Here is a 25,199-nt window from a genome sequence, read left to right on the forward strand (position 1 = left end):
AAATAAGAGTTCATATGTTGGTGCTGAGGAAGAGGACAGATAGCTGTGATGGAAGTCAATCTTAACCAGATTTAAACCTGGTGTATTGAATATCTTTCTTTTGATTTTCACTGTCTTTAATTTTGAAATATATGAGAAAACAGACCTTTGACTAAGATTAGCAAAAGACTGTGGATTCTCAAAACATTTCCATTCTTCACCTGAATTATAGTTTTTATTAACATAAAACATATGTTGGGTTGTTCATAGAAGATTTCTAGTTATTATTTAGGATTGTAATCTCTAAGAATTCTTGGAAGAGACTATAGTATTTAGAGCTAAGTATAGCTTATAGTTATGTTATACATATTGATTTATTTCAGTTTTTATGATGAACTGTTAGCTCCTGGTGTTCTGAAGCCTCTGACCTCTCCTATTGAAGGAATGGTGATAAAAGAAGGAGATTGTAACTTTGTGGCACCTCACGGAGTTTCTTCAATTATTAACCATTACTTGAAAGAATCAGGTGAGAAGAGAATTTTTTCTGCCTTCTTTTAAAGTTAGCATTTTAAAATAAAAGTTATACACATAAGTAAATATTAATGCTATAAAGAAAGTTATAAAATAAAGTAAATGTTCTCCTATTCACCACTCAATAGCTAGTTGTCTTCGTCTAAAGTAATCATTGTTTCCAATATATGCTTCCAGAAAAATGTTTATGCATCTATCTATTGTTCTATGTGGCTGTCTCTATTTACCTATTCATATATTTGTATATATTCTTTTTTAAAACAGAAACAAGATTATTTTACATAAGCCATTCTATACTTTTCTCATCTATGTTTATAATAAATCAATCTCTATCTCTATCTAAGTCTATATATATCCTATTGGTTCTATTTCTCTGGAGATTCCTGACTGATGCATAATCATAGAGTGAATCATATCTTGGGTCTATTTTCATATCAGCAAATTCAGTGTGCTTCATTCTTTTCAATGCCTGTTCAGTATTACATGGTATGTGTGTATTGTTATTTAGTTAACTGTTAACTTTCTGCTAAGCATGTAGGTTGTTTGGGGGGGATGAGGGGTTGTTTTGGTTTATGCTAATACAAATATTACTGCAATGTTTAACCCTGACATACTTTTGAAAGCATATCTGTAGGATCAGTTCCTAGCAGTACAGTAGGTGTGTCAATGGTATGTGCATTTTTTATTTAACTAGGTTGTGCCATCTTTTCCTTTTAAAGAGTATCTCATCAATAGTGAAGGAGAATGTCTCTTTCCACACATTCTGATATTATGGAAATTTAAAAATTTTGCCCATGTGATGGGTTAAAATGGTATCTCCTTGTGTTTTGATTTGCATTTACTTAATTATTAGTGAGTTTATGCATCTTTGTTTTGCTAACCACATCTGTGCTTTTTTTTTCTTGTGAATGTCTTATTCATAACCTTTGCCCATTTTCTATGAGGATTTTCATTTGTTCTTTATGTTTATTATAAGTGTTTTAAAATGGACTTTTTTGAAAAAGATGATAAATAATCTTGGATGATAAATGATTTATTTTTTAAAACAGAAATAGGCTTCTTGATGAATCATAAATAATTGCCCAACTGAAGAGCACTGAGGAAAAGTATAAGGCTGAGTATTTGTTTTGTTTCATAAGCTATTTCTAGAATAATTACTGTTTTTTTTGGTCTCCTTCATCAAATATTACTAATTGGGAACCCTGAGAATCCTTGATACTGGGCATGGGAGGGGCCAGTGAGATTGAATATACAACATGAGGACATAGTAAATACCATTCTGGGTGAAGCCATTTCTCCATCTAGGATTTAGTCTATGATGGTGTATTCATCAGGATTTTCCAGAAAAACAGAATCAAGAGGATATATATATATACGATATATATATGATAAAGATTTATCGTATAGAATTAGCTTATGTGATTTTGGAGGCTGGCAAGTCTGAAGATCTGCTAGACCCAGGAGAGTTGATGGTTTAGTTTCAGTCCAAAAGCCTGAGACCCCAGAGAGCCAAAGGTACCGTTCCAGTCCAAAGGCTGGTGAGCCTGAGACCCAGGAAGAGCTGATGTTTCAGTTCAAGTCTGAAGGCAGGAGAATAAGGCTATCGTCTTCGAACTGAACAGAACAGAACATAGGTCTGTTCTCATTTATTGTCTCATGTGTTCACATTAAGCTTATTACAGAGAAAACTGCGTTTATTGACATCAGTTTTACCTACTGCCTGTCTTACTCCTGGGAGGGGTCAGCCTTTCAGTTTTATTCAGGCCTTTGATTGATTGGATGATACCCACCTATGTTAGGGAGGGCAACCTGATTTATTCAGTCTACCAATTTAAATATTAATCTCTTCTAAAAACACCCTCACAGACATACCCAGAATAATGTTTGCCAAATATATGGGAACCCCCATGACTCAGTCAAGTTGACACATAAAATTAACCATCACAGATGGTGACACCATTTGGACATTTTGTAGAATGTCACCGTCAACTTCATATATTGCCACCATACAACTTTAAAAAAAAAATCTCATTTCCATCATGATTTTTACTTAACCCAAATTAGATGTGCATACTTACTAAAATTTCCAAGTACTTACTAATTGTATTATATATCTAACCATGCATGCATGCATACATCCATTCATTCAATAAACATTTACTGAGTGCTTACTATATACTGTTTTAGGCACTAATGATACATGAACCAAAGTCCCTGCCTCATATAGCTGAGGGACACTCCTTGAATACATTGTACCTACACCCTTTTGTGTTACGTGTTTGGGGGAATATATGCTTTATTTTCCAATTTTGCTTTGGAAACTCTTGGCAGAAGAGGTCATATTTAATTATTTGTAGCTCAAACAGAATCTAATGGTACCTTGTACATAGTAGGTAGGTATAGTGATATAGATTTAGATTTCTAAGATATATAAATATACATATATTCATTCTAATTTAGCCAATTCTTAGTAAAAACCTATTTATTCTTTCAATTTGTACAGTCTGTTCAGAGTGTGAGTACTTTAGATTTTCTTATTACTATGTAAAATATTTATTTCAAAAGTAACTTTTAAAAAAGAATTACATACTACTGGTAGAAAATTTGGAAAATACAGAAAAATAGCAGGGGAAAGTGATATATAAATCAACAATAAGTCCATTTTGTGACATACTTTCTGCTTTTTATTAAAATGAGTTTTTATATAATTGAGTTCAAGGTCTACATATTTTGAGTGTATATAAACTTTTTCTTAGTTTATTGAAATATTATCTTTGTACTGCTTCAAGAGGTCTTTCCACCCTCTACCCAGATCCATTATTAGAGGCTTTGTAGACCCTATCTATACCATTTAAAATTTTATAATTATATCCATTTAAGCATTCTTTAAACTTCTTTAAAGCTTTCTGTGCTATAAATGGTTTCTATCTTATTTTAGTTGTTTCCACAATATAAGTCGAGAGAGTCCCTGTAATCAGAATGACCTGGATTCAAATTCACATTCTACCACCATTTCCTAGCTATGCAATATTAGGAAAGTTTTAAAATCTATACCTTGGTTCTTTCATTGGAAAAATGAGAGCAGTAACAGTACCTAGAACTAAGTTTTGTGAGGAATAAAGGATATAATGCACTCATTGTCAATTTAAGCAAATAATAGGCCAGGTACATAGAAATCTCTTGATAAATGTTAGTTTAAAAAATAGTCTACTTGAATGAAGCTGACCTTTGCATGTGCTCAGCGCATAAGAACCCAAATTGCCAAGTCATTCCAAAAAATACTCTACATTTTGGGATCAGTTGAGTTCACAACCCCACAGTCTGATGGTCCAACCAGTTTTATTTAGTTTGGGACTAGACTTCCAGGGAAATTATCTGTATTGGGTATGTCTAATCAGGTATGCTTTAGAATAGGTTCAACTCTCTAAAGCCAATATTTAAGTAGACCAGTTTCCCAGAATAAGTAGTAAAGGGCAGGAGGAAATAGGCACATGCCTCTTCACCTTATGGTCTGTTCTCATTTATTGTCTCGTGTTCACATTAAGCTTATTACAGAGAAAACTGCGTTTATTGACATCAGTTTTACCTACTGCCTGTCTTCCCAATTAATACAATCTTCTTGAGTAAGTAAAATGTGCTTTTTCTGTTGTTTTACTTTTTTGGTTGTCATTGTTGGGGGTGGGAGAAATTCAAAAGAACAAAAGCTACTCTATCATTTGTTAAGTGCTATTTATCTGATACTATGTTAGGCTCTTAACATACATCATTTCTAATTCTCATATAGCCATTCAAGGTGGTTATCATTCTCCCCATGTGCTAATGAGAAAAATGAGACTCCAGGAGGTTAAGTACTTTGCTTATGGTGGCTTAACTAGTAAGTGAGAGACCAGCACTCTCTTTAAGCTGACCCTGTTGTCATTTCCTTTTAATGATCTCATGGAGGACAATGAAAGGGTCTCATACCTATGATTTAACATATTTTCCTTTCCAGGTTTTCCCCTACAGTATGAGAGACTGCTCCCATCCTACCCTGGTTCTACATGTCAATGGACACCTGGCTCAAGAGAACAAACTCATAGTGCCCTTCCCCTAGTCCCCCTCTTTCATTGGTTAGTCCCTGCCCCAGGGAGAAGGGGCTACTAAGGAGTAATGCCATTTTACTTCTTTATGCAAACAGGAAGATCAGTCACCTGCTGGTTCCTGCCTATGACCTTTAGACAGTGATGAACCAAGTCTTTTTGCTTTTGAATAAGGCCCATGTTGTTAAATCATTCATAGGAGGATGAATTTAGTTTCCAGGACAGGGTGAGCATCTTTTATTTAGTTTGGCCTCCCATAGGAAGAACTGTTGCTGCATTTATTTGTTTTTATTTTACCGTCTACTTCAAAAGGGACATTGACTAACAATCAAAAGTCAACATGGGCAATGTAACTTGTCAAAGTTGACAGGATCGATTTATTAGAAAAGATGGTTTAATTTGCAGATACTATCAGCTAGTGTGATTTCTTTCTAGTAATATATAATTTTTATCATTTTCTCCCCTTTTACTTTTGTGTTTACTTTCTTTCTAAAATTGATGTAAGACAATTAAGGCTGGGCAGTTCTGTCTCAAAATTTCTCCTAGGCGGGTGATCGTGGCACTCATCCATAACAGTGTCTGTCAGAGAAAAGGTAGAAGATAGCCCAGGAGCCTTGGATAAGCATTCCACAGTTTAAGCAGTGCATTTAGTTAGACATTGCTTACATCTCTTCAGGTCCATCTCAGCAGTTCTGAGCTGAAACCTTTTGTAGGAAATTATTGGAGGAAAATGAATTTAGATTCTCTCTCTAAAATGGAAGAAGGCAGGGGATACACATTGAATAAATAAATAACAGAAACATATTTGCCTTTGTAAAATGGCTAAAACTTCTTTGTGTTCTGATATCTTTGTAGTTATCTGCAGACTTTTTTATTTTTATGAAATATGTGCTGGGGAAATAGTGGTAAATAAAACACATGGACCTTGCCTTTGTTAATATAGAGTGTAGTGGGGGAAAAAGACAAAAACTAATTTCATACACATAAAAAGGGTACATAATAAATGCTAAGGAGAAAGAGTGAGAGCCTTATGAGAGAGCTATAATAATAGGACCTAAACTAACGTGAGTTTGAGAGGAGTGAGGTATGGGAAATGTGTCAGGGAAAGCATCTCTGAGGAGCTAATGTTTCCATGGGTACCTGAAAGGTGAGCAAGAGTGAACTAGGCCAACAGCTGAGTGGTGAGAATTGCATGCAGTGGGCATATCAAGTTGCAACTGTTCTACAGTAGGAGGAAGATGGTGCATTTATGGAACGAAAAGGTCATCATGACTGGAGCGTAGTGAATGAGGGAGAAAACAGTAAGAGGTGAAGTTTAAGAGTAAAGCAGGAGCCAGATCATAAGGGGCTTTGTAAGCAACGTTAAGATTTTATACTTTATCCTAAATGCAGTGGGAAACCACTGAAGGATTTTATGCAAGAGAGGGACATGGTCAAATTTACTAAGCTCAGATTGAGAGATATTATCTAGTTCTTTAAGTGTTTAAAAATGATTTTCCAGAGCCTATAGATTTGGTCATGTGGTCCTTTCAAAAGTTATTAGTTACTTTCACAAGGAAATGCCACTTTCCCTGAAACTGACTCCTAGCAATTGGACAGGAAAACTTCCTGGTCAGTCAGAGCAGCTACACCATTGTCCCTAACTCTCGGAAAATGCTATTTTTTGAGAGACTTTGCCAGTGGTGGTGTTAGATTTGGGTCTATCTATCTACCCCAGTGGTCTCACACTTTAAAGTACATGGTAACAAACCTGGGGGCTTGTTAAATGCAGACTACTGGGCCTGACCCCCAGATTCTGATTTGGTAGGTCTGGGTTGGGACCTGAGAATTTGCATTTCTAACAAGTTCCAAGGTGCTGCTGGTGCTGACGGATATACATCTTGCAGAACACTTTGGGACCCCTGGGATATATGTCCAAGACGTTTGACTGGATATGGAGAATTTCTAGTTAGTGGACTTCAATTCTGTTAAACACACACACCTACTCACCACCAAAACCAAAACCAATGTAATGCTGTTTTCAAAGGGAATATTATGTGAAAACACAACTGAATGAAACATATAAAGTCAGTTGACTTAGTTGAGGTCCCAGTCAGGGCCAGGACTAGAGTGAGGCAAGTGAGGGGTGAGACCTCCTAATCAATAGAACAGAGGGAAGTGGAGCCATTCTGGTTGGAGTAAAGGAGATGGTGGGTGTGAGTTGAAAGCTCCAGTTATTTGTGCCTTCCCAGGGGAGGGGCCTTAGAGAAACCCTCAGGCAAGTTGAAGCACTATTTAGAAGCCCTTGCTCTAATCTTTGAGCAGAATGATGCTAATTGCCTCAAAGAGATTGACCCCTGGGCCTCCTTACGTCTACTATATTTGCATTTGATTAAAAAAATTTGTAATTACTATGTTGTAGAGTTATTCAGGGGAATGTGAAAGATGTAAAGGTATATGAGATCTGGAGACCTGACATGGACGAGCCAGAGAGAGTATGTTGGGATAGATAAGACACATCTAAAGCACAGAGATACTTTGGATCAATGTCAGAAGGAGTGGTAAAGGCAGTGATTGTCGAGATGAGAAGGATCACATTGAGCTGGAGTAGCCGCGGACATGGCAAAGTTTGGATTTAAGCTGGATGTTTAGTGGCTAGGAGCATGAGGTGTCCCATGCAGTGATGGACAGGATCTTTCATTGTGCTTTTCCCCCCTTATTCCATTTTTATTTACTTCTTTTCTATTCACGAGGCCAAATAAAAGTAAATTTGCTTTAACATCAAATTTTTCTCACAACTGGAATGTGAGGTAAGTACTAGTATTACCAAGGAGACTTAATGATCCAATTATATTTTCCTATCTTTCAGTTTATGGTTCATAATTCATTCTCTTAAACAAATATTGATTAAATACCTAGTACATGCCAAGTACAATACTTTATATGCTATATATAGAAAAAGCAGGCATAATTTGTGGCTTATGGAGCTTACAAATTAAAAGGGAAGAAAATATTAATCATATAACTACTCAAATAATTATTAAAATATCTTTGTGATAAATGCAAATAAGGGAAATGCTATGAGAGGATATTCCAGATTGTATTTCTCTTCATTTTGATTCTTTGTCATAAAGGTAGTTGATCCATTGATGAGACTTGGATTTCTCTTCAGAGTTTTTTTTTTCAGGTTTAATAGGGAATATTGATACTTTTAATAGGGAATATTGATACTTTTAATAGGAAATATTGCTCTTTCTTGGTATTACTAGAGAGAATTCTTTACAGCTTTACTAAGATGTATACTTGCTCTACAAAGATAATGAACTTTAGAGTCAGGTGGATGTGGATTTAAATCATGGTGTGACATTTCTAAATCTGTTTCCTTATCTGGGAAATGAATTGGTATAATGTATATCAAGTGTTTGGCATAGTCTTGACATACAGTAGATGATTAATGAAAGATATCTATGGTTTCTATTATTATTAATTGTAGTAGTATTATTATTTTTTCCCCAGAGCAGGCATTGTTAGGGAGGTCCAAGGGTGCCAGAAGGGAGGGATTCCCATTAAATGAGATAGAAAGTAAAGAAAGTGAAGCCCAGGGGCTGTACAAGAAGAACTTTTCCATTTTATTCATCTGAGTGGATCCAGTTTGTGACTCTTCTCTTCCCTCTCATTCGTATGGAAAATCCTGATTATGTGAATATGATTTTGCTTTTGGAACAGGTGCTGATGTCTACTTCAGACAATGTGTGACCCAGATCAACCTGAGAAATGACAAGTGGGAAGTCCTCAGGGAAACAGGCTCCCCTGAGCAGTTTGATATTGCTGTCCTCACGATGCCAGCTCCCCAGATTCTGCAGCTTCAAGGTGACATCGTCAACTGTGAGTCTCAGCCTGCACTGTTTACCTTAGGGAATGGGCTCCCTTTGAGAGAGCGTGAATTCAGTTTAACTGACTTAGCAAAGGGTATATTAGGGATTCTACTGATTTGCATGTTTTAAAAACTGACACTATGGTCTGGTTCATTATATTAGTCTAGGTCAAATTGAAATCCAGATTTTTAAAAACCCAGTTAAAAATGGAATATTTCTCTTTTTTTCCTTGCCTTTAAGAAGTAAGTATTTTTGATGGAGATGTAGTAGTTTGGCCCAAAAGAAGAACAGTCTCTTTGTGGCCATTCTGGAATAAAGGTTTTTATGATATAAGCATTGATTATGTGACAAGCCTGGTAAACCTTACCTTGGATCGTTCTTGAGTGTGAGTCTCATGTTCTTCCCTGACTGTGATTTGTTGACTCACCTTTCACCTGGCTTCTCCCACCTCCTTTTTAAAAAAACAGCTTTGAGACTAATTCACATACCATACAACTCATCCATTTGAAGTGTATATTTCAATGGTATTTAGTATATCCAACGACATACTGCAACCATTCCCACACTCAATTTTGGAATATTTTCATCACCTCAGAAAGACACCCCATATCCTAAAGCTCTCACCTCTGTCCCTCCATCCCCCATCTCTGCCTCCAACTCTAAGCAAACAGTAATCTATTTTGTCTCTATAGATTTCCCTGTTACCTGGATTCTTAAGAAAAGCTTTTCTATAGCTCTGTTTTGTATCTACCTATGCCAGGTTTAACTGATTATTCTCCTCCCTTTCATCATGTCTGACTGACCCTGACACATCAAAGTCATTGATTTCTGGAGGATACCTCATCTTGCTTTGAAGTCCATGAGTTATAACAAAACAGAGTCTGGTGATGGTGGCAAGGCTTTGGGGATGTGCCATGCCTGTAGCTTTTGACTTGGTGGCATGACTGAAGGTGATATTGGATTTGATTGAGAAATAGCCTTTTATGCCACTGTTAGAAAGAAAACTGGTAATGAATATCATTTATAGATCCTAGATTTAGAACTGTAATAGAGATTGTTCTCTGAGGAAGAATGTAGCTGCATATTACATCTTGAAAGCAGTTTGACTATCAGTTCTACCATGCAGTAGCAATATATAGCTTCTTTTGTTGTATAGTCTGAGACATATAGAAAGGATTGGAATGTTTATTAGATAGCTATAGGCAAACTAAAAAACGAATTTCAAAGATCTCTTTCATGAGTCTACCTCTAGTGTGTTGCCAAAGTCACTTTAAAGTAGGATAATTTATTGCCTCGGATTCTGTAATAATTGGATTGATTTTGAGAGTGTTAAATAACATACTGTAACTTAACTAAAACACAGTTATTGGTTAGTATATTTAGTGGTACTGTAAATTACATATTCCAATTTTTTAAAGCTACATAGTTTTGTATGTGGAGACCCTTCAATGTTGCATTTATTTCTCAATATTTGTATTAAATGACATATAAAATATAATACCATGGCATAGACTGAGTCCTAAGATGTTTAAGGGCCTGCTAATTAATAATTTTATTTAGATCATCTTTATCCTTATTTTTTGAGTAGCTGAACTGTGTTGGTCTGAGAGAGATAACTTAAATCCTTTTACTATTATTGTATTTCTGTCTTTCCTGGGGTTTTGGAAAACAAATTTCTTTGCTTTATGATTTTTTTGATACCACATTATTTGATTCATAGTATTTCTTCATTAAAATTTACCCTTTAACTTAAGTTCTTTCTTTAGTGTCATTTTCATTCTGTTTTGCTTTCGTATCATTCTTGACTGATAAATGAGATGCTCATTGTTTTATTTTCATTTGTCTGGTGCATCCTTTTTACTTTTAGCCTTTCAGAGATATTTTATTTTAGAAATACCTCTTTTGTATTTGGTTATCTTTGAGTTGAGTCATTTCATAAAGATATATCTTATTGTTAATAGTTTTGTGTCAGTTTTTCATGAATCATGTTGTGCATTTTGTATTTGAAGATTCAGCTTTTCCCTTATTTTCAGCTGTTTCCTTCTAATACTTACATGACCATCTATCTATATCTGTTCCATTTATTATGATCTCAGAGTATCTTAAAAAATTCAAAGTATCTCCCTTCCATATCTGCCGTTTGTCTCAACTCACTGTCAGTTTTGGTCTTTGCATTATTTTTATTTTCTATTTCTAGCCTTCCTCTATGTCACTCATGTAGTTTTCAAATGTGTTCCTTTTGCTCCCTTCCTTGAGATATTGTTTCAAAGAGGTCATATATTCCTTCACTGTTTTCAGGTCATTGCCTAAGTGTTTGTTGAACTAGTCTGCTTCCTGGAAAAATTTTTCTGATATGTATTTTTCATCAGCTCATTTGTTAGGTTCTGTACGTTCTGTTGTCTTCCTCATTTTCTCTGCATAGGTCCCTGTCTAATCATTACTCATCTTTAAATGGGGCCATTTCTGTCAATTTGTGAAGGAAAGTGTTGTCACAGAAGGCCAGACATTTTAGTTAAAGTATATTGAATAAAATTTGTAAATATTTAGCTGTGAACTATTAAATGCTAGTGATCATTAATATATTTATTAACATGGGAAGATTTAAAAATATTTTTAATTTAAAAAAGATAAAAGGATGTATTGCTATTTCTTTTCTATCTATCCAAAATAGTTTAATAACATTGTTATTGCTTGAAGATGATTTTCATCTTCTTTGATACAATTTTTTGAACTGTCGTAACTTTAAAAATAAGGATAGTTTACTCTTATTATAAAAAATGATAATGGTGACACAATTTTAAAAAGTGTATCATGCTGAAGAGGAAATAGATCTTTTTTCCTTTTCTTTTTTAGTGGTGGGATATGTAGGCTCTTTATGATGAAAAAGTTTAAGAATGATTGACTTAGTACTTTTGATTAAGCGTAAGGATCTTTGGGGGGTTTTACTGGCTCAGTTCAGAATTGGACCTCATGCAAGCAATTCTTTGTTTGCTTCGTTGTTATGAAATAACCCATTTTAGCAGTAAAGGTTTAAAACAGAATGTCCTAACATGACCCTTGAATACCTGTGGGTCTAAAACAAAGGGATTAAAAACATATGATTTCTATTTATCTTATAAATCTCAATAAGGACCTCAGTATGAGGAATTAGTGTCACCTCTCTGTTTCTCGAGAACCTTAAATACACTCTTGCTTGTTTATTAGACATCTTCAGTTTCTGTGAAAGACCTCCATTTACAAAGCTATCTATTGCCATCTAGTGGACGCAGTATATATTGCCGTTCCCCTCCAAATTTTTTTAACTAGAGAACTATGAAGATGACCGAAATATAGGCTATAAAACTATAATATAATTCAAAAAACTCCATTCACACAAAGAAATAAATTTAGGTCCATGATAATTAACTTACCCAAAAGTTCATAGCTAATTAGTGACAGAACTAGGGCTGTGCTACAGGTCTCACATTCATACAAACTATAAGCAGCCCTGTGTCTTTGGCTTTCTTTGTGCTTGTCTTTTCATTCTCTCTGTCTCTCTTTTTAAATCATGTCTACCCCCTAGAATCAATATAGTACCATCTCTTACATGAAAGACGTCCCTTTTGATTACAGTGTGGTCTGGATTTTCCCTCATCCATCCTCCCTTTCCCTATTTTCCTTTTTACGAAAGAAACAGAGCTAGGGTTGTTTTGGCAATTACTTATTACACTTACTACGTTCTCCCAGTTAGGAGAACAGGGAAGCTTTATGAACTATATAGTGAACCTCTTATGATTCATGATTTGCCATCTGGTTCTATAACAGTGCTACTCTCTATATATGAATATTATAAAAACTAGCTCACTTAATCCTCACAACAATCCTAATTACTATTATTTCCATTCTTGGTGGTGATGCTGAGATGTGAGCCTTAGTAGTGTGACTCCAGAGCCCACACATGTAACCACCGTTATACACGGTATCAGACTACCCTATTACTGATTGTTTCATGTATTTGTGAGTTCCCACCGTGTCCCGCTCATTTTTGATCACCATGTTTTCCAAACTTGCCTAATGAAGATTGAGAGTTGAAAACACTTAAGGGGCACCTTTGAGAAGGTTTTGATTGCTAGGGTTTGGGTCAGGCCCAGGAATCCATACCTTTAACAAGCACCTTATGGGAATTTTTTCCTCCCAGTTAGGCCTATTTGGGACATTCTGCCTTATCATTATACTCATCAGATTTTATTATGATTCTTATATTCCAGTAAGTTTCTTTCCCACTAAACCATAAAATCCAGGAGGAAAGAGCTCCTATAGACCACCGCATCCCCACCCAGCATCAAGTACCAAGGTGCATGCAGACCCACACACCACTATTTTTGTTCAGTCAATATCTGCCAAATGACTGAGCATCTGTCTTGTTTCCCAACTTGATTATAAGCTCCTAGAATTCAGCTAATCTTAGAGTCTACTGGTCTTGGCTTGGTCCCTGAGTCACGGTACTAGGATGAAAGCGTGAACCTTGGATGGATCATAGAATTTTAGGACTAGGAGGAAGCTTGAGGCTCATTGCTTCTTCCACTCCGATGAGGAATTTAAGACATCATCTGCCCTGTACAAGTTCATACAATTTATTAGGGGCTGGACAGGAGAAAGTATGGTCAAGAAAAAAGCAGGCGCCTTTCAAATATCATTATTGTCTTGATTTCATGTTTCCTACACACTTAAATAGAGCTCTTCATCAACTGTAATGGAACATCTGGGCCTGAAATCCACAAACCTGACTTTCCTGCCATAGTTCTTTCATACTCCTGCTAGGAAAGTGGCGGAGGCAGTGGAAAGGATGTGGGATAAACAATGTAAAATAAAACAGGTGGGATGTGGTAAGTGATTATGAGGAATGAGGAGCATGGAAAATTTCTTTTCTCTACATCAGACCGCTTCTGACATGGGGCTCCTCAGGGTTTCTTCCACATGTTCATATTAAAGGAATGCTTTTTTTTTTTTTTTTTTTTTTGCGGTACGCGGGCCTCTCACTGTTGTGGCCTCTCCCGTTGAGGAGCACAGGCTCCGGACGCTGGGCTCATGGGCCCAGCCGCTCCGCGGCATGTGGTATCTTCTCGGACAGGGGCACGAACCCGTGTCCCCTGCAGCGGCAGGTGGACTCTCAACCACTGCACCACCAGGGAAGCCCAGGAATGCATATTTTTAAAGGTCTCCTAATGAATAATCTTCCTTTATAGTTTGGTATGCTATCTCACATCCTTAAAACCAGAATGCTAATTTTTTTTTCTTATAAAACGAAAGGAAAGAAGGAAGGAATGAAGGAAAGGCAGGGGAAAGGAAGGAAGGCAAAAAGAAAGAAAGAGACAGAGACAGAGGCAGAGAGACACAGAGAGAGAAGGAGACAGACTGGGTCTGGAGCTGGACTCTCCGTGTGAGAGCCACTCCTCCTATCCCCGTGTAGGCTCACGTGCATTCCTGCTCTGACCAGATGAATCCATAGAGGTGAGAACCATATTCATCTGAGCAGAAACATGTCAGTAACCCTCCGGGGAGAAAATGTGCTAGTCCTGCCCTACCCTTACCCTGTAAAACACTGCTAATTTTGGACCAAAGCCCTCAAGCCCCCTAACATTACTTCAGAAAGCAGACAAAAGTGTGGTCCATGCTGAGCATGTGGCCACAGATCAGGAGAGCTGCCAGAAGGAGAGTTGAGAGAGGCAAGGAGAGTCATCTAGCTGGCCTCCTTTCTAGAGGAATCCTGGTCTCCTCTGGGTTCCTTGAATGAACCACACATTCTTCATCTGTGTGTTTACTCACAAAGCTCCCGTTGCCTGGAACAATTTGACACATCCTTTGTGTTCTCTGTCCTTCAGGACCTAGCTCTGGGCCTCTGAGTTCTTCAGAGCTTCCTGGGGGCTCTGTGCTTCAGGGAAAGCGTTCAGAACCTTCTCTAGCACTTGGGTTTTATACCACTTATTTAGCATTGGCTACTCTGTGGAGGGAGTGAAGAATGTAGACTGACAAAGCCAGGATTCGTAACCCAGCTCTGCCACTTACTGTCTGGGTGATTTGGGGCAAGTTGCTTAACCTCTCTGAGCTTCGATTTCCATGTTACTAAAATGAGGGTAAATAACATTATCTAATCACATAGGATTACAGTGAAGATTACATGAGGTAATCTGAGTAGAGGATTTAGAAGTATTAAAGTTAATGTTCCCAGTAACTTTTTAGTGTTTGTGACTTATTACCATTAAGGAAAAGGTCTGAGATGTCTATTTAAAGGGTTGTATGCTTGGTGTTGGGGATTAAACAAAGGTGGCTATTTTATTTTCAGGGTTTTACAAGTAGGATACATTACAGACATATTCCTTGTTGTGAAAGAACATGACAACTGCCTTGAAAACTCTACATTAATTAACTTACTTTTTTAAGAGGAGTAAGTCATTATTGGAGCTTTTTCACAAGTCAACAGCGACATTTTTATGAAAGCCACCTCTTTTAGAGGGAGGTACAACCTCACTCCCTCCTTCACCTCTTCACCCCACACCCCCAAACCTGTACCAGAGTTAGAGAATAGACACCTTGTCATAAGATCTACCCCCACCTGCGTGACTTCCATGCACACTGTTCATAGGATCACCCATACCTCTGAGGAAGCATCATTATGGGAATATTTCTTAAGTGTCCCCATGTTCCTGCCATTTTTCTAAATGCTAACTCAAGTAATTTAGAAGATGCCATGCCCATTGGCCAGGTGTTCTCATGAAGCTGTGTGTGGGCACAAAAATAACAGATGAGCTTCACGTCTGACCAGTGTAAAAGTTCTGTGTTAGGGGAAACTGATGTGAAAGCATTTTTATAAGATGATGTGGTCTGAGCTCTTGGTTATGAATAAGCAAATGGTAGTGGGGGAGATGTCTCTGTAGATGATTCATTATTATCAGTCAAATGTGTGCCCACAGAAAGGCAGCCAGAAAAATCCTAGTAAGGATTTTGGATATCAGTAATAAGGATATTGGAAACACAGTGAGAAACATTACTTTGCCCTTGTGCAAGACAATGGTGTATTTGTATCCAGAATATCGTATGGTCATCTTGAGTTAAAATTTACAACACTAGGGTGCAAAGGATCGTCTGTTCGTTCATTTCTCTAAATATACAAATTATCTGCTTAGAGCATCTTTTTATCCACCTGACAGGAAACCCACCCTCAGTCATCATTAGAGCTGCCTCCCTTCCCTTTGGGATCACACAGGAGCCCCAGGCTTTTGTAGTGCCAGAAAACAGGGGAGGTGTGGGGCGTAAGTCCATAAGGTTGCCATCATTATTGCTCCTCCTCTGCTGTGTGGGGCTGGGCCAGCCCTGGTCCTCTGACATGGGTTAGACACATTGCCTTGTGTGGACTCAGGGATGCCTTTCTAGGGATAACACTGTACTGACACTGAGATCTTTCCACTGCTCTCCAGGGTGAGAGACATGCTTCAAAGGCATTCTGCAGCAAGATCCCAGCTGGGCTGGGTATACAAGTGAGAGCCAGGTCTCTCTCTCTCCCCCAAACCCCTGTCCCTTAAACATTTCATCTCCACTCCCTACCCACTCCCACTTTCAGGAATCCACTAGCTGAATCCAACTTAAGACTCTGAAAAAGAAAGACACTTCACTTTCGCGTGTCTGTATGTGAGGCGGGAGGCATCCCAACCTTTAGAAACACAACAGTGAGCATCTCTTTCATAGATTGGAGGGTGGAGAAAGGAGAGTTGATTTTCCCTAAATGATTTATTTTGGTGAGTTCTTTAATTTCTGGTTGCTATATTATAGCAAAGATGTAATAAACCTATAGGTCTCAAGAATGTAAACTATAATAACTAAAGGATGCATACATGAATATAGTCTAAAAGAAATGAAAAATCCTTTATCTAGAAATATAAAACTCCACAGCTGTACAATGGAGATTTACAATGGCAATAGAGATATATGTATACATATATATTTAATTATAAATTAGGAGAATCTGAGATTGTTATTAAAATTCTAGAATACAACCACCAAAAGAAGAACAGAAACCTTCAAGGCTTAAGGTACACAGTTTTAGACTAAGGAAATGCCACTTTACTTCAAAGTACAGAAGTTTTCAATCCAATAAAATATTATTTATTTGACTGCATCTAAAAAATGCTTACTTGGCTTACATTTTAAAAATTGAAACACTTGTTCGCCTGAAGTGTAGTCATTTAAAAGTTTTAGTAAATTCACAGATGGTAGGTTTTTAATGAACTATTAAAAATCTTAGGGGTACATTTTTAACTTTCTAAAGATGTCCCAGGAAATAACCACTTTCTCAGTAGTCACCTATGTACTCTCCCCCTCTTTTCTCACATCGGTGCTCTAGCAAGCAAAACAGAGCTCCTCAGGCTGTCACCTCACTCTGTTTTCCTTTCTAACCTCTGGCTACATACTCTGGTTTCAGATATTCTACCACCAATTTGCACCTTAATGCTGTACTTGACATACACAAAATTGTTCAGTATCTTTCTTCTTTTAATGTTATGTGATTTTTGAATTTGAATTTTATTTTATAATTAATACACTTTATTGATGAAAAACTTGAAAGTAAAAAGAAAATAAAATGCATTCATAATTCCAGCCCCATGGATCTTAACCCAGTTAATACATATTTCTAGGTATTTTTAAGGTAGAAATAAAATGTTTTTTTTACTTTATAATATCTTAGGAAAATTTTTTCAATGCCAGTGAATGTTCACATTTGTCATAATTTTTACTATATAGTGTTCTATTCTTTGTATTTACCTTTATGTATTAAACCAGTTGGATGAACATTTAGGAGGTTTCCAAGTTTGCAAAGTGTAGCTTTGATAGTGCAAATCTGAAACAAAAATTTTCTGCACTAAACTCCATACTGGATGCAAACAGTTATTTTCATATAGAGTAGAATAAGGTCCTCTTGATGACTTTTGTTCTAAGTTTTCTTTGTTAATCTGATGTTTTATTTCTCTCTGTGTGCCTTAGAATAAGGTTTCATTAAAAATCCTGTTGGACTACTGATTTGAATTGCATTGAATTTGAGTGTTAATTTAGGAAGAATTTATGTCTTTACAGTACTGCATCTTCTCATCCAAGAAAATCAAAGTTCTCTATTTAGGTATTTTTACGTCCTTCAGAAAAATTTTGTAGCTTTTATCTTAAGAACTTACACATTTCTTATTAGGCGTATTGGGGAATCTTTTATATTTGTAGAGATTGTGAGTAATATCACTTTTGTTGTTTTATGTTTATTTAGGTATTTACAGAGAACACCACCTAGCTGAATTTTTAAATCTAACATGAAAAGTCTGTTTCTTTTGATAGGAGAATTCAACACTTTTACATTTATTGGAATAATAACTATATTGTATTTATCCTTTACATCTATGTCTACTTACTTATTTTACTTTTTTTTTTCACTTTTTTCCACTTTCTTACTTGCCAGCTTTATCAAGTATTTCTTATTCCTTTCCTCACATTATTTATAGGATCTACAGTGCTTTGTCATTCCATTAATGGTCATCTTCTTATCCCTTACAAACACACTTAAATTTAAACATATCCCATCTCCCTCCTATTTCTCTCTACCTCATTCCACAAATATTTTTTTAAAGTCTACTGTATTACATTTTGTTGGGTAAGTTAAAAAAATTAAGTAGTCCTATTTTTTCCTCTCCCCAAGTATATTTTTTTATTACTTTAAATGACAAAGCTGATTAGTAATCTTATAAAAAATGAAGGAATCCAAAGTTGAATTAGTAATTCATTCCCTGTGCTGTCTTCCTTTCCCATTCCCTGGAGGTAACTGATGTTAACAGTTTAGTGAGTGCCCTTCCACCTTGCTTCAGGCATATGGGCACCTTCTAAATGTATTGTTTTGAAATTGGCATTTTAAATTAATTCCTTTGGATAAGTACGTCTAATTTATTTCTGTTTAACAGCTGCATGATTTTCTCTAGTTTGGGAGTACCAGAATTTAGTTTTTCATCTCATTGTTTATTGATAGCATTCATGTGGTTTCTCTTTTTTTCCTATTTATTCCTGTTTATTGCTAAATTGGGTGATAAAATACCAACATTGGAATTTGGGGGTCAAAAGCTCTGTATGTTTTAATACATACTGCCGTATTACTTTCCAAAAATTTTGTGATGATTCTCATTCTTAATGTTTGAGAATGCCTGTTTTTCTATATACTCATTTGCACTGGACGTTTTTAATGTTTTATTAATCTTTTTAAGATTTCTGCCAAATTGATAAATGAAAACAGGTACATCATTCTTGCTTTAATTTGCATTTACCTTGACTGAAAGTGAGATTGAGCCTCATTCCATAAGTTTATTGGACATTTAGATTTCCTCTTTTGTAAATGTCCTGGTCATCTCCTACACTTTCTTTGCTAGTGGGCTATTTGTCTTTTAGGAGCATTTTATATATGAGATATTAAAGTTTTTCATATGGTATTACAGATATCTACCAGACTACCATTTATTTGTATTTTGCTCTTGTTTATGTCATTTGCCATAATAATTTGTTAAGATTTTTATTTAGTCAAGTCTATCTTTTCTTTTATAGATTTTCTGGATTTCCTGACTTGCTAAGAACTGTTTCTCTCACTCTAAAGTCATATAAATATTATAAATTATATTTTAATAATTTTAATTCTTATGCTTTACATTTAAATCTTTATCTATTGACATAATATGTGTTTTATAAGGTATGAGATATGGATCTAGCTTTGTGGGCATTTTCCCCCATAGTGGTACCAATTTTACCAGCACCATTTATTTAATAAGTTTCTTTTTCCCACTAAATTGAAATTCCACATTTGCTATATGATAAGTTCCTTACATACGTGCATCTGTTTCTGGATATCTATTCTGTTCCATTTATTTACTCCTTTGCCAAACTATCACTATTTTCTTTATAATCACTTTGTGGTTGTAACTCATTTTTAAGGAGTCTGAACTATATGGGTGTAAACATGAGGAAGTTTTATTTTTTCCTGGAACTGCTCTCACACTTCCCTATTTGAACTCCCTGTCTTTCTAGAGAGTGAGTGCCTTAATGACATCTTGATCATTTGCTCCAACTTTCTAGTCACTTTTGGCTGTTGGAATAGTCTCATTTTGGTTTTTAAGACACAGCTGTGTTTATTTCTGAACTTCAGTGCCAGGTAGACCTGTATGTGGTACTAGGGGCTTGTGGCAGAGTGAATTGTGGGGTCTGTTTTATACACACACCCCTTCAGTCTCTCTTTGAATATCTACCTACCCCCACCTTCAGACTATATTCTCCAGGAGACATTGATTGCTCCTATGACTGGCAGCTTGTTGGTGGTAAGAAGGTAGCCTTGGCTTCCCTGCGCTTCATTCCTGTTGTCTGATGCTTAGTGTTGGTTCCATGTAGACAGTGTGTGGTGTGTTTTCTTGGCCCAGTGGGCAGATTTCAGCTTCACACTGAACCTTTCTGGGGCTGTTAACAAACCCCTCCTATAGCCTAGAGGCAGTGAAGTCAGCACACCAGCAGAGCTTTGCCCCAGCCCCTGCAGGTTCTGCAGTTCGGCAAGTACGTAGTCAGAAAACATGGTCCTTGTCAAACCTTCCTGGAGCTCCCTCCCCAGGGTTTGTTTCTGAATTATCCTCTGGGGACCTCCTAGGAAGGGGAATCACCTCCTCCCAGCTCACAGGATTTGGGGAAAAAACTTATCTCCAGGAGTATGACATTCCTGAGAGAGCTTTCATATCCCCTTGAGTCTTCTTCCTATATTGACTGGGTAGTGGGGCTCAGAGCAGTAAGGCCAGTTCTTACTGGTAATTTCTCAGAACTCTGAGAGCAGATGGCCAGGTCCTTCTCCAGTGGCTTCTTTATTGCTTTTTATCCCTAACTTTACAGAGAGCCAGGATAAAGGAGCAAAAATACTGTTACAGTTTTAATGTCTGGAAGGCAAGCATTTCCTTACTATGCTTTTATTAATATATCCCAATTTAATAATAACCATGCCCCCATCAAAAAAGTTTGCTTGTTGACCTCCCTCTGCCCCACTTTAGCCCTCTGCCCGGCCTTCAAATTCAATTTAAAACTGCTTCCACAATAATATCTTCCCAACCACCAAGACCAGGCTATTTCTCCCATTACATGTTAGCCTAGTTTCCTGCGCCTCATGTTTTAACACTATCACAATTGTAATTAACTAATGGCTTAATCCATTGTGCAATGTGTGTCTTTCCTGGTAGAATTTAAGAATATAAAGCATAAGAAGACAGGAGCTGGTTCTGACTTACCTACTGCTTGTGAGCGCCTCACACATGTACACCTCCAGTCTCTATTTACTCAGTGGATACTGACCAGTCTGAAATACATCATGAAGGACAGGCAGAGGGAGAGGAAGAGGAGGCTTTGGAGAGAAAACAGGTCTTAGCAAAAAGTTGGAAGTAGAAACACTTGTTTTATATATTGGAGCCTGAAAATAGATTGGCTTAGTGGGAGTAAAGGCTTTGCAGTGGGGAATTTGGGGGAGATAAAGCTGGAAATGTGGATTTGGGGCAGAATGCAGTGAACATCTGTTGAACAAACAACAGAGGTCCTAGTTCATCAAAAAATATGGCATCTACCTTTTAAAACCTGACTAGATACATTGAGATGGGAAACGACTTTACCTAATTGGATTGGGAGGAAAAAAACATTTGAGGACTTGGGGAACACTGTTCAAAAGGCTTCTAATCTTAACACATATACTCTCCTTAAACAGACTTAACTTAGAGCTTTGGTAATCTATACGACAAAAATGCATAATCTCAGAACTTATTATGTACCATAGAATATAATGATAAAATATTACTCATAATGAATGCCTTCAACCTTCTTCCTAGAACTTCTAGAATCTCCCTTCATCCTTGATGGAATAATGAGAACCAATTCTTTTTACTAAAAGAAGTTTAAATTCTTCATTCTTCCTTGAGATTTTGATGAAAAGATTTTGATTACAAGCACAGGAAACAAAAGTCCTTTATTCATCAAATAATATGCTTAATTGCTTTTTCCAGCAGACCATCTCCATAGGAGGGGAAATAATTCAATTTCTAAACTTCTTTAGATATTAGCTGTTCTGTTGGGCTTCCTGCAAGCTTATGAACTGAGATCTCAATTTTAGACCAAAAAAATAATTATTACTGTTAAATTCCTTTTATTTATTATATCTTGATCTTCACCTTTCATATCTGCCTCATCTACTTGTCCTTATTATTATTTAAAAAATATTAGACACGGAGAGTTGGTTCCACTTAATCTTATATTCTCTCTCTAAGTGCCTGAGAGGGAACCCAAGCTAATCTTTGCCTCTCTTCCACCCTCCCAAAACTTGAGAGTCAGCAGAAATGGCAGAGACTTTCATTCACCTTGGAGCTTAGAGTGATCTGGCACTGATATTATCAATACTTGTGCTTATTACACACTCCAGGTCCTGACAGGACAGAGGGAGTTTTCCTACTTAAATGTCCTTCTGAGGAACGAGTTACTTGTGTTGGGAAAAAAAAAAGAGCAAGAGAATTAACTTCGTGATGATGATGATAACCACCATCAAATAGAGTTTTTGTGAATTTCTATCATTAAGCGTTTTACCTACAGTATATCTTTTACTCTTTACAGTCACCTTATGAGCATTATTTTATCCCATTTTATACAAGGGGAAAGTGAGACTCAGGCAAATTAAGATAACTTGTCTGATGTCACATAGCTTTTGGGTGGCAGATCTGGAATCCAGATTTTCTCTAGGCTCTAGTAATTGGGGCAAGGTACCTTTTGGCCTCTTTATCTGGCACTAATGTGTATGATCTCCCCATGCTTGATATAAATGAATCTATGATGTAAATATTTGGACTTTTTTGTTCTTGTACACATGCTGTCAATAGATGTATGATGTTTGAAACTAGGCCAGAAGGTTGCTTCTCTAAAGGAAGAAAAGATTCTTTCTTAATGCTGTCTTACTGCTGTGTACTTCCTTCCAAACTTAGAACTCTATTTTTCATTCAGAGTTCTTCGATAACAGAAAGGCTTTAAAAAGAAATGTCAAAACTAGAGATGGGGTGAGATGAAAGAGCAGAGAGCTATAATTCATTGAATTGCGTCATTATCACCAACTGAGTCACCAACTGAATTGAATTAAACTTTTCCCCATCTGAGCTGGCAAAGACATTTTAAAGAGAGAATAAATTTGAGAACTAAGATTCTTAGCTTTCTGGCTGACAGAGACATTTTAAAGAGAGAATAAATTTGAGAACTAAGATTCTTAGCTTTCTGGTAGAAAAATCTGAAGATTCAAATAAAATGTGCTAAACACAAATAAGAACATATTACCACCATCAACTACTAATTTTAAAACAGGGAATTTTTTTTTTTTTTTTTTTTGTGGTACATGGGCCTCTCACTGTTGTGGCCTCTCCCGTTGTGGAGCACAGGCTCCAGATGCACAGGCTCAGCGGCCATGGCTCACGGGCCCAGCCGCTCCGCGGTATGTGGGATCTTCCCGGACCGGGGCACGAACCCATGTCCCCTGCATCGGCAGGCGGACGGACTCTCAACCACTGCGCCACCAGGGAAGCCCAGAACAGGGAATTTTAAACATTTAAGATTAAAAGAGAGCAAGAGAGTAATAGAAGAATACCAACATTCTACATTGGATAAGGTTTTTCTCAAATTTGTTTTTCTTTTCCACCAATGTATCTAATTTAAGAAGTTTCTTATTCTGTTGCATCAGATCTATGAGATATGGCTATCTGCTGACCAGACATTCTGCTCTTCTATCACTCTTCTGAAATCTAGTTTCCAGAGTCTGACATTTTTCATTCTGACCTCAATGTTTGCTTCTAGAAAAGAATGAGAGGGAGAATCTAAAAAAATACTTGAGTAGCTAGCACAGAACATTTTATGTTTACCAGTGTAGAATTCTCTGTTGGTTTGAAGAAGCTATTTAAATATCAGTCTCTCCCAAAATTTCTTCCATGAAATAGACAAAGAAAATTACTATATCCAAGGCAGAGTTTGCTTTCCATTTCTGTGAGCTCTTATAATTTTACTTGCCACAGGCATAAGAGATTATAAAATTTTATTCCAAGGAGAGAAATTAAAATTCCAGTTTTATTTTTTTAAAATGGCAATTGTAATATTTTATTCAGATGTTGAATTTATTTTTTCATTATATAAATATTTATCGAACATCTACTGTGTGCTAGAAACTGTTCTAGACACCCTGAATACAGCAGTGAGCCAAACAATAAAAGTTCTAAGGAACTTCTGTTCCAGTGGTAGGAGGCATAATATTCTATAATATTCTATTCCACTGGGAGGAGGAAAAATAAGTAAAATATCTATGTGAGATAATAGTAAGTACTGGGAAAGAAAATGAAGCTGCTATATGGAAATAAAAAGTGACCAGGAGTACTTTTGTGTATAGTATGAGCAGACCTGTGACAAAGTGATTTTTGAGCAGCAGAGACTTCAAGGTAGTGAAAATATGAGCCATGAGATTATCTGGAGGGATATCCTAGCAGAAGTAGCTGCAAGTAGAAAAGCCCCAAGGAATGAGGAGTTTCACAAGGGGACCATTGTTGCTGGTTTACAGTGCATAAGGAGGGGCAGTGGTAGGAGGTTAGAGCAGAGAGGAAGCAGGAGGCCCAATTATATAGGGCTTTGTGGACTGCGATAAAGACATTGGATTTTACTCCACATGAGATAGAAAGCCATTGAAGGAATGACGTGATCTAACTTAGATTTGAGGAGGTGTTTTCCTGCTGTTGTGTGGAATTTAGACTGTAAGAGAGTTGAGTTGACCAGATGGACTGATACTATAAAAATACAGGGCAGAAATGAGGGTAGCTTGGGTTGTAGCAGGTGGTGTGTTGAAAAATGGTTGCAAGCCAGTTGTACAATAATCAATAGTTTTTGCATCAGTTCTCTTCCTCATATAGGATCTCAAGTGTTCAGATAGTTAGGGAGAAAACCAAGTATCAGCGGTGCCAAGAAAATGTTTGAAGGAAGAAGAAGTGATAAGCTATACAAATGCTGCCTATAGTTTCCTGTAAGAGTTGGCCATTGGATTTAGCAATATGGAAAGCATAGGTGACATTGACAGTAGTAGTTTCTATGGGGTATTAGGAATGAAAAACAGATTGGAGAAGCCTCAAGAAGAAACAGGAAGAGAGGACATTGAGATAGTGGGTGAGACCAGTGTTTCTCAATCGGTTTTTTCATTATCATCTCCCTAAAGAGTTTTTTAGACACTTTTTCCTAATTGTCCTCCACCCACCCCAATGGAATTATAATATCATAGATATACTTTATATTTGCTACATAATATATATATATATATATATATATATGCTTTATATATAAAAAGAGTAAGAATTGTTTGTCCTTCAAGAGTCAATTTTTGCCCTTTGAGGGTGATATTACTCCTACTGAGAATGTCATGGTTTAGACAATCCTTTAGAGGAGTTTTTCTGTGAAGGGGGACAAAGAATTGGGCTGGTAGCTAGAGAAGGAGGTTGGATCATGATTTTATTGTTTTATATTTTTAAGATGGGATACATTATAACATGTTTGTGTGCTGTTGGAAAGAATATAATAGAAAGGGGGAAATTGATGTTGTAGACCACGATTTGACAGTTACAGGAGTCATGGTCTTGAGGAGGAGATAGAGGATGGGGGCTTAGATGGGAGCCAGACAGTTCTC

At 36.7% G+C, this 25,199-nt stretch overlaps 1 protein-coding gene across 1 annotated transcript in view; it reads left to right on the plus strand.

Moving 5' to 3' along the window:
- Positions 1-25,199, plus strand: part of RNLS (renalase, FAD dependent amine oxidase) — a 267,404-nt gene that overhangs the window by 1,357 nt on the left and 240,848 nt on the right. Inside the window, 2 exon segments of the mRNA XM_065894749.1 lie at positions 363-505; positions 8,295-8,453. Coding sequence (XP_065750821.1) covers positions 363-505; positions 8,295-8,453 — 302 coding nt within the window.

The sequence above is a fragment of the Phocoena phocoena genome, chromosome 16 (genome assembly GCF_963924675.1).
Source record: "Phocoena phocoena chromosome 16, mPhoPho1.1, whole genome shotgun sequence".
Taxonomy (NCBI): domain Eukaryota; kingdom Metazoa; phylum Chordata; class Mammalia; order Artiodactyla; family Phocoenidae; genus Phocoena; species Phocoena phocoena.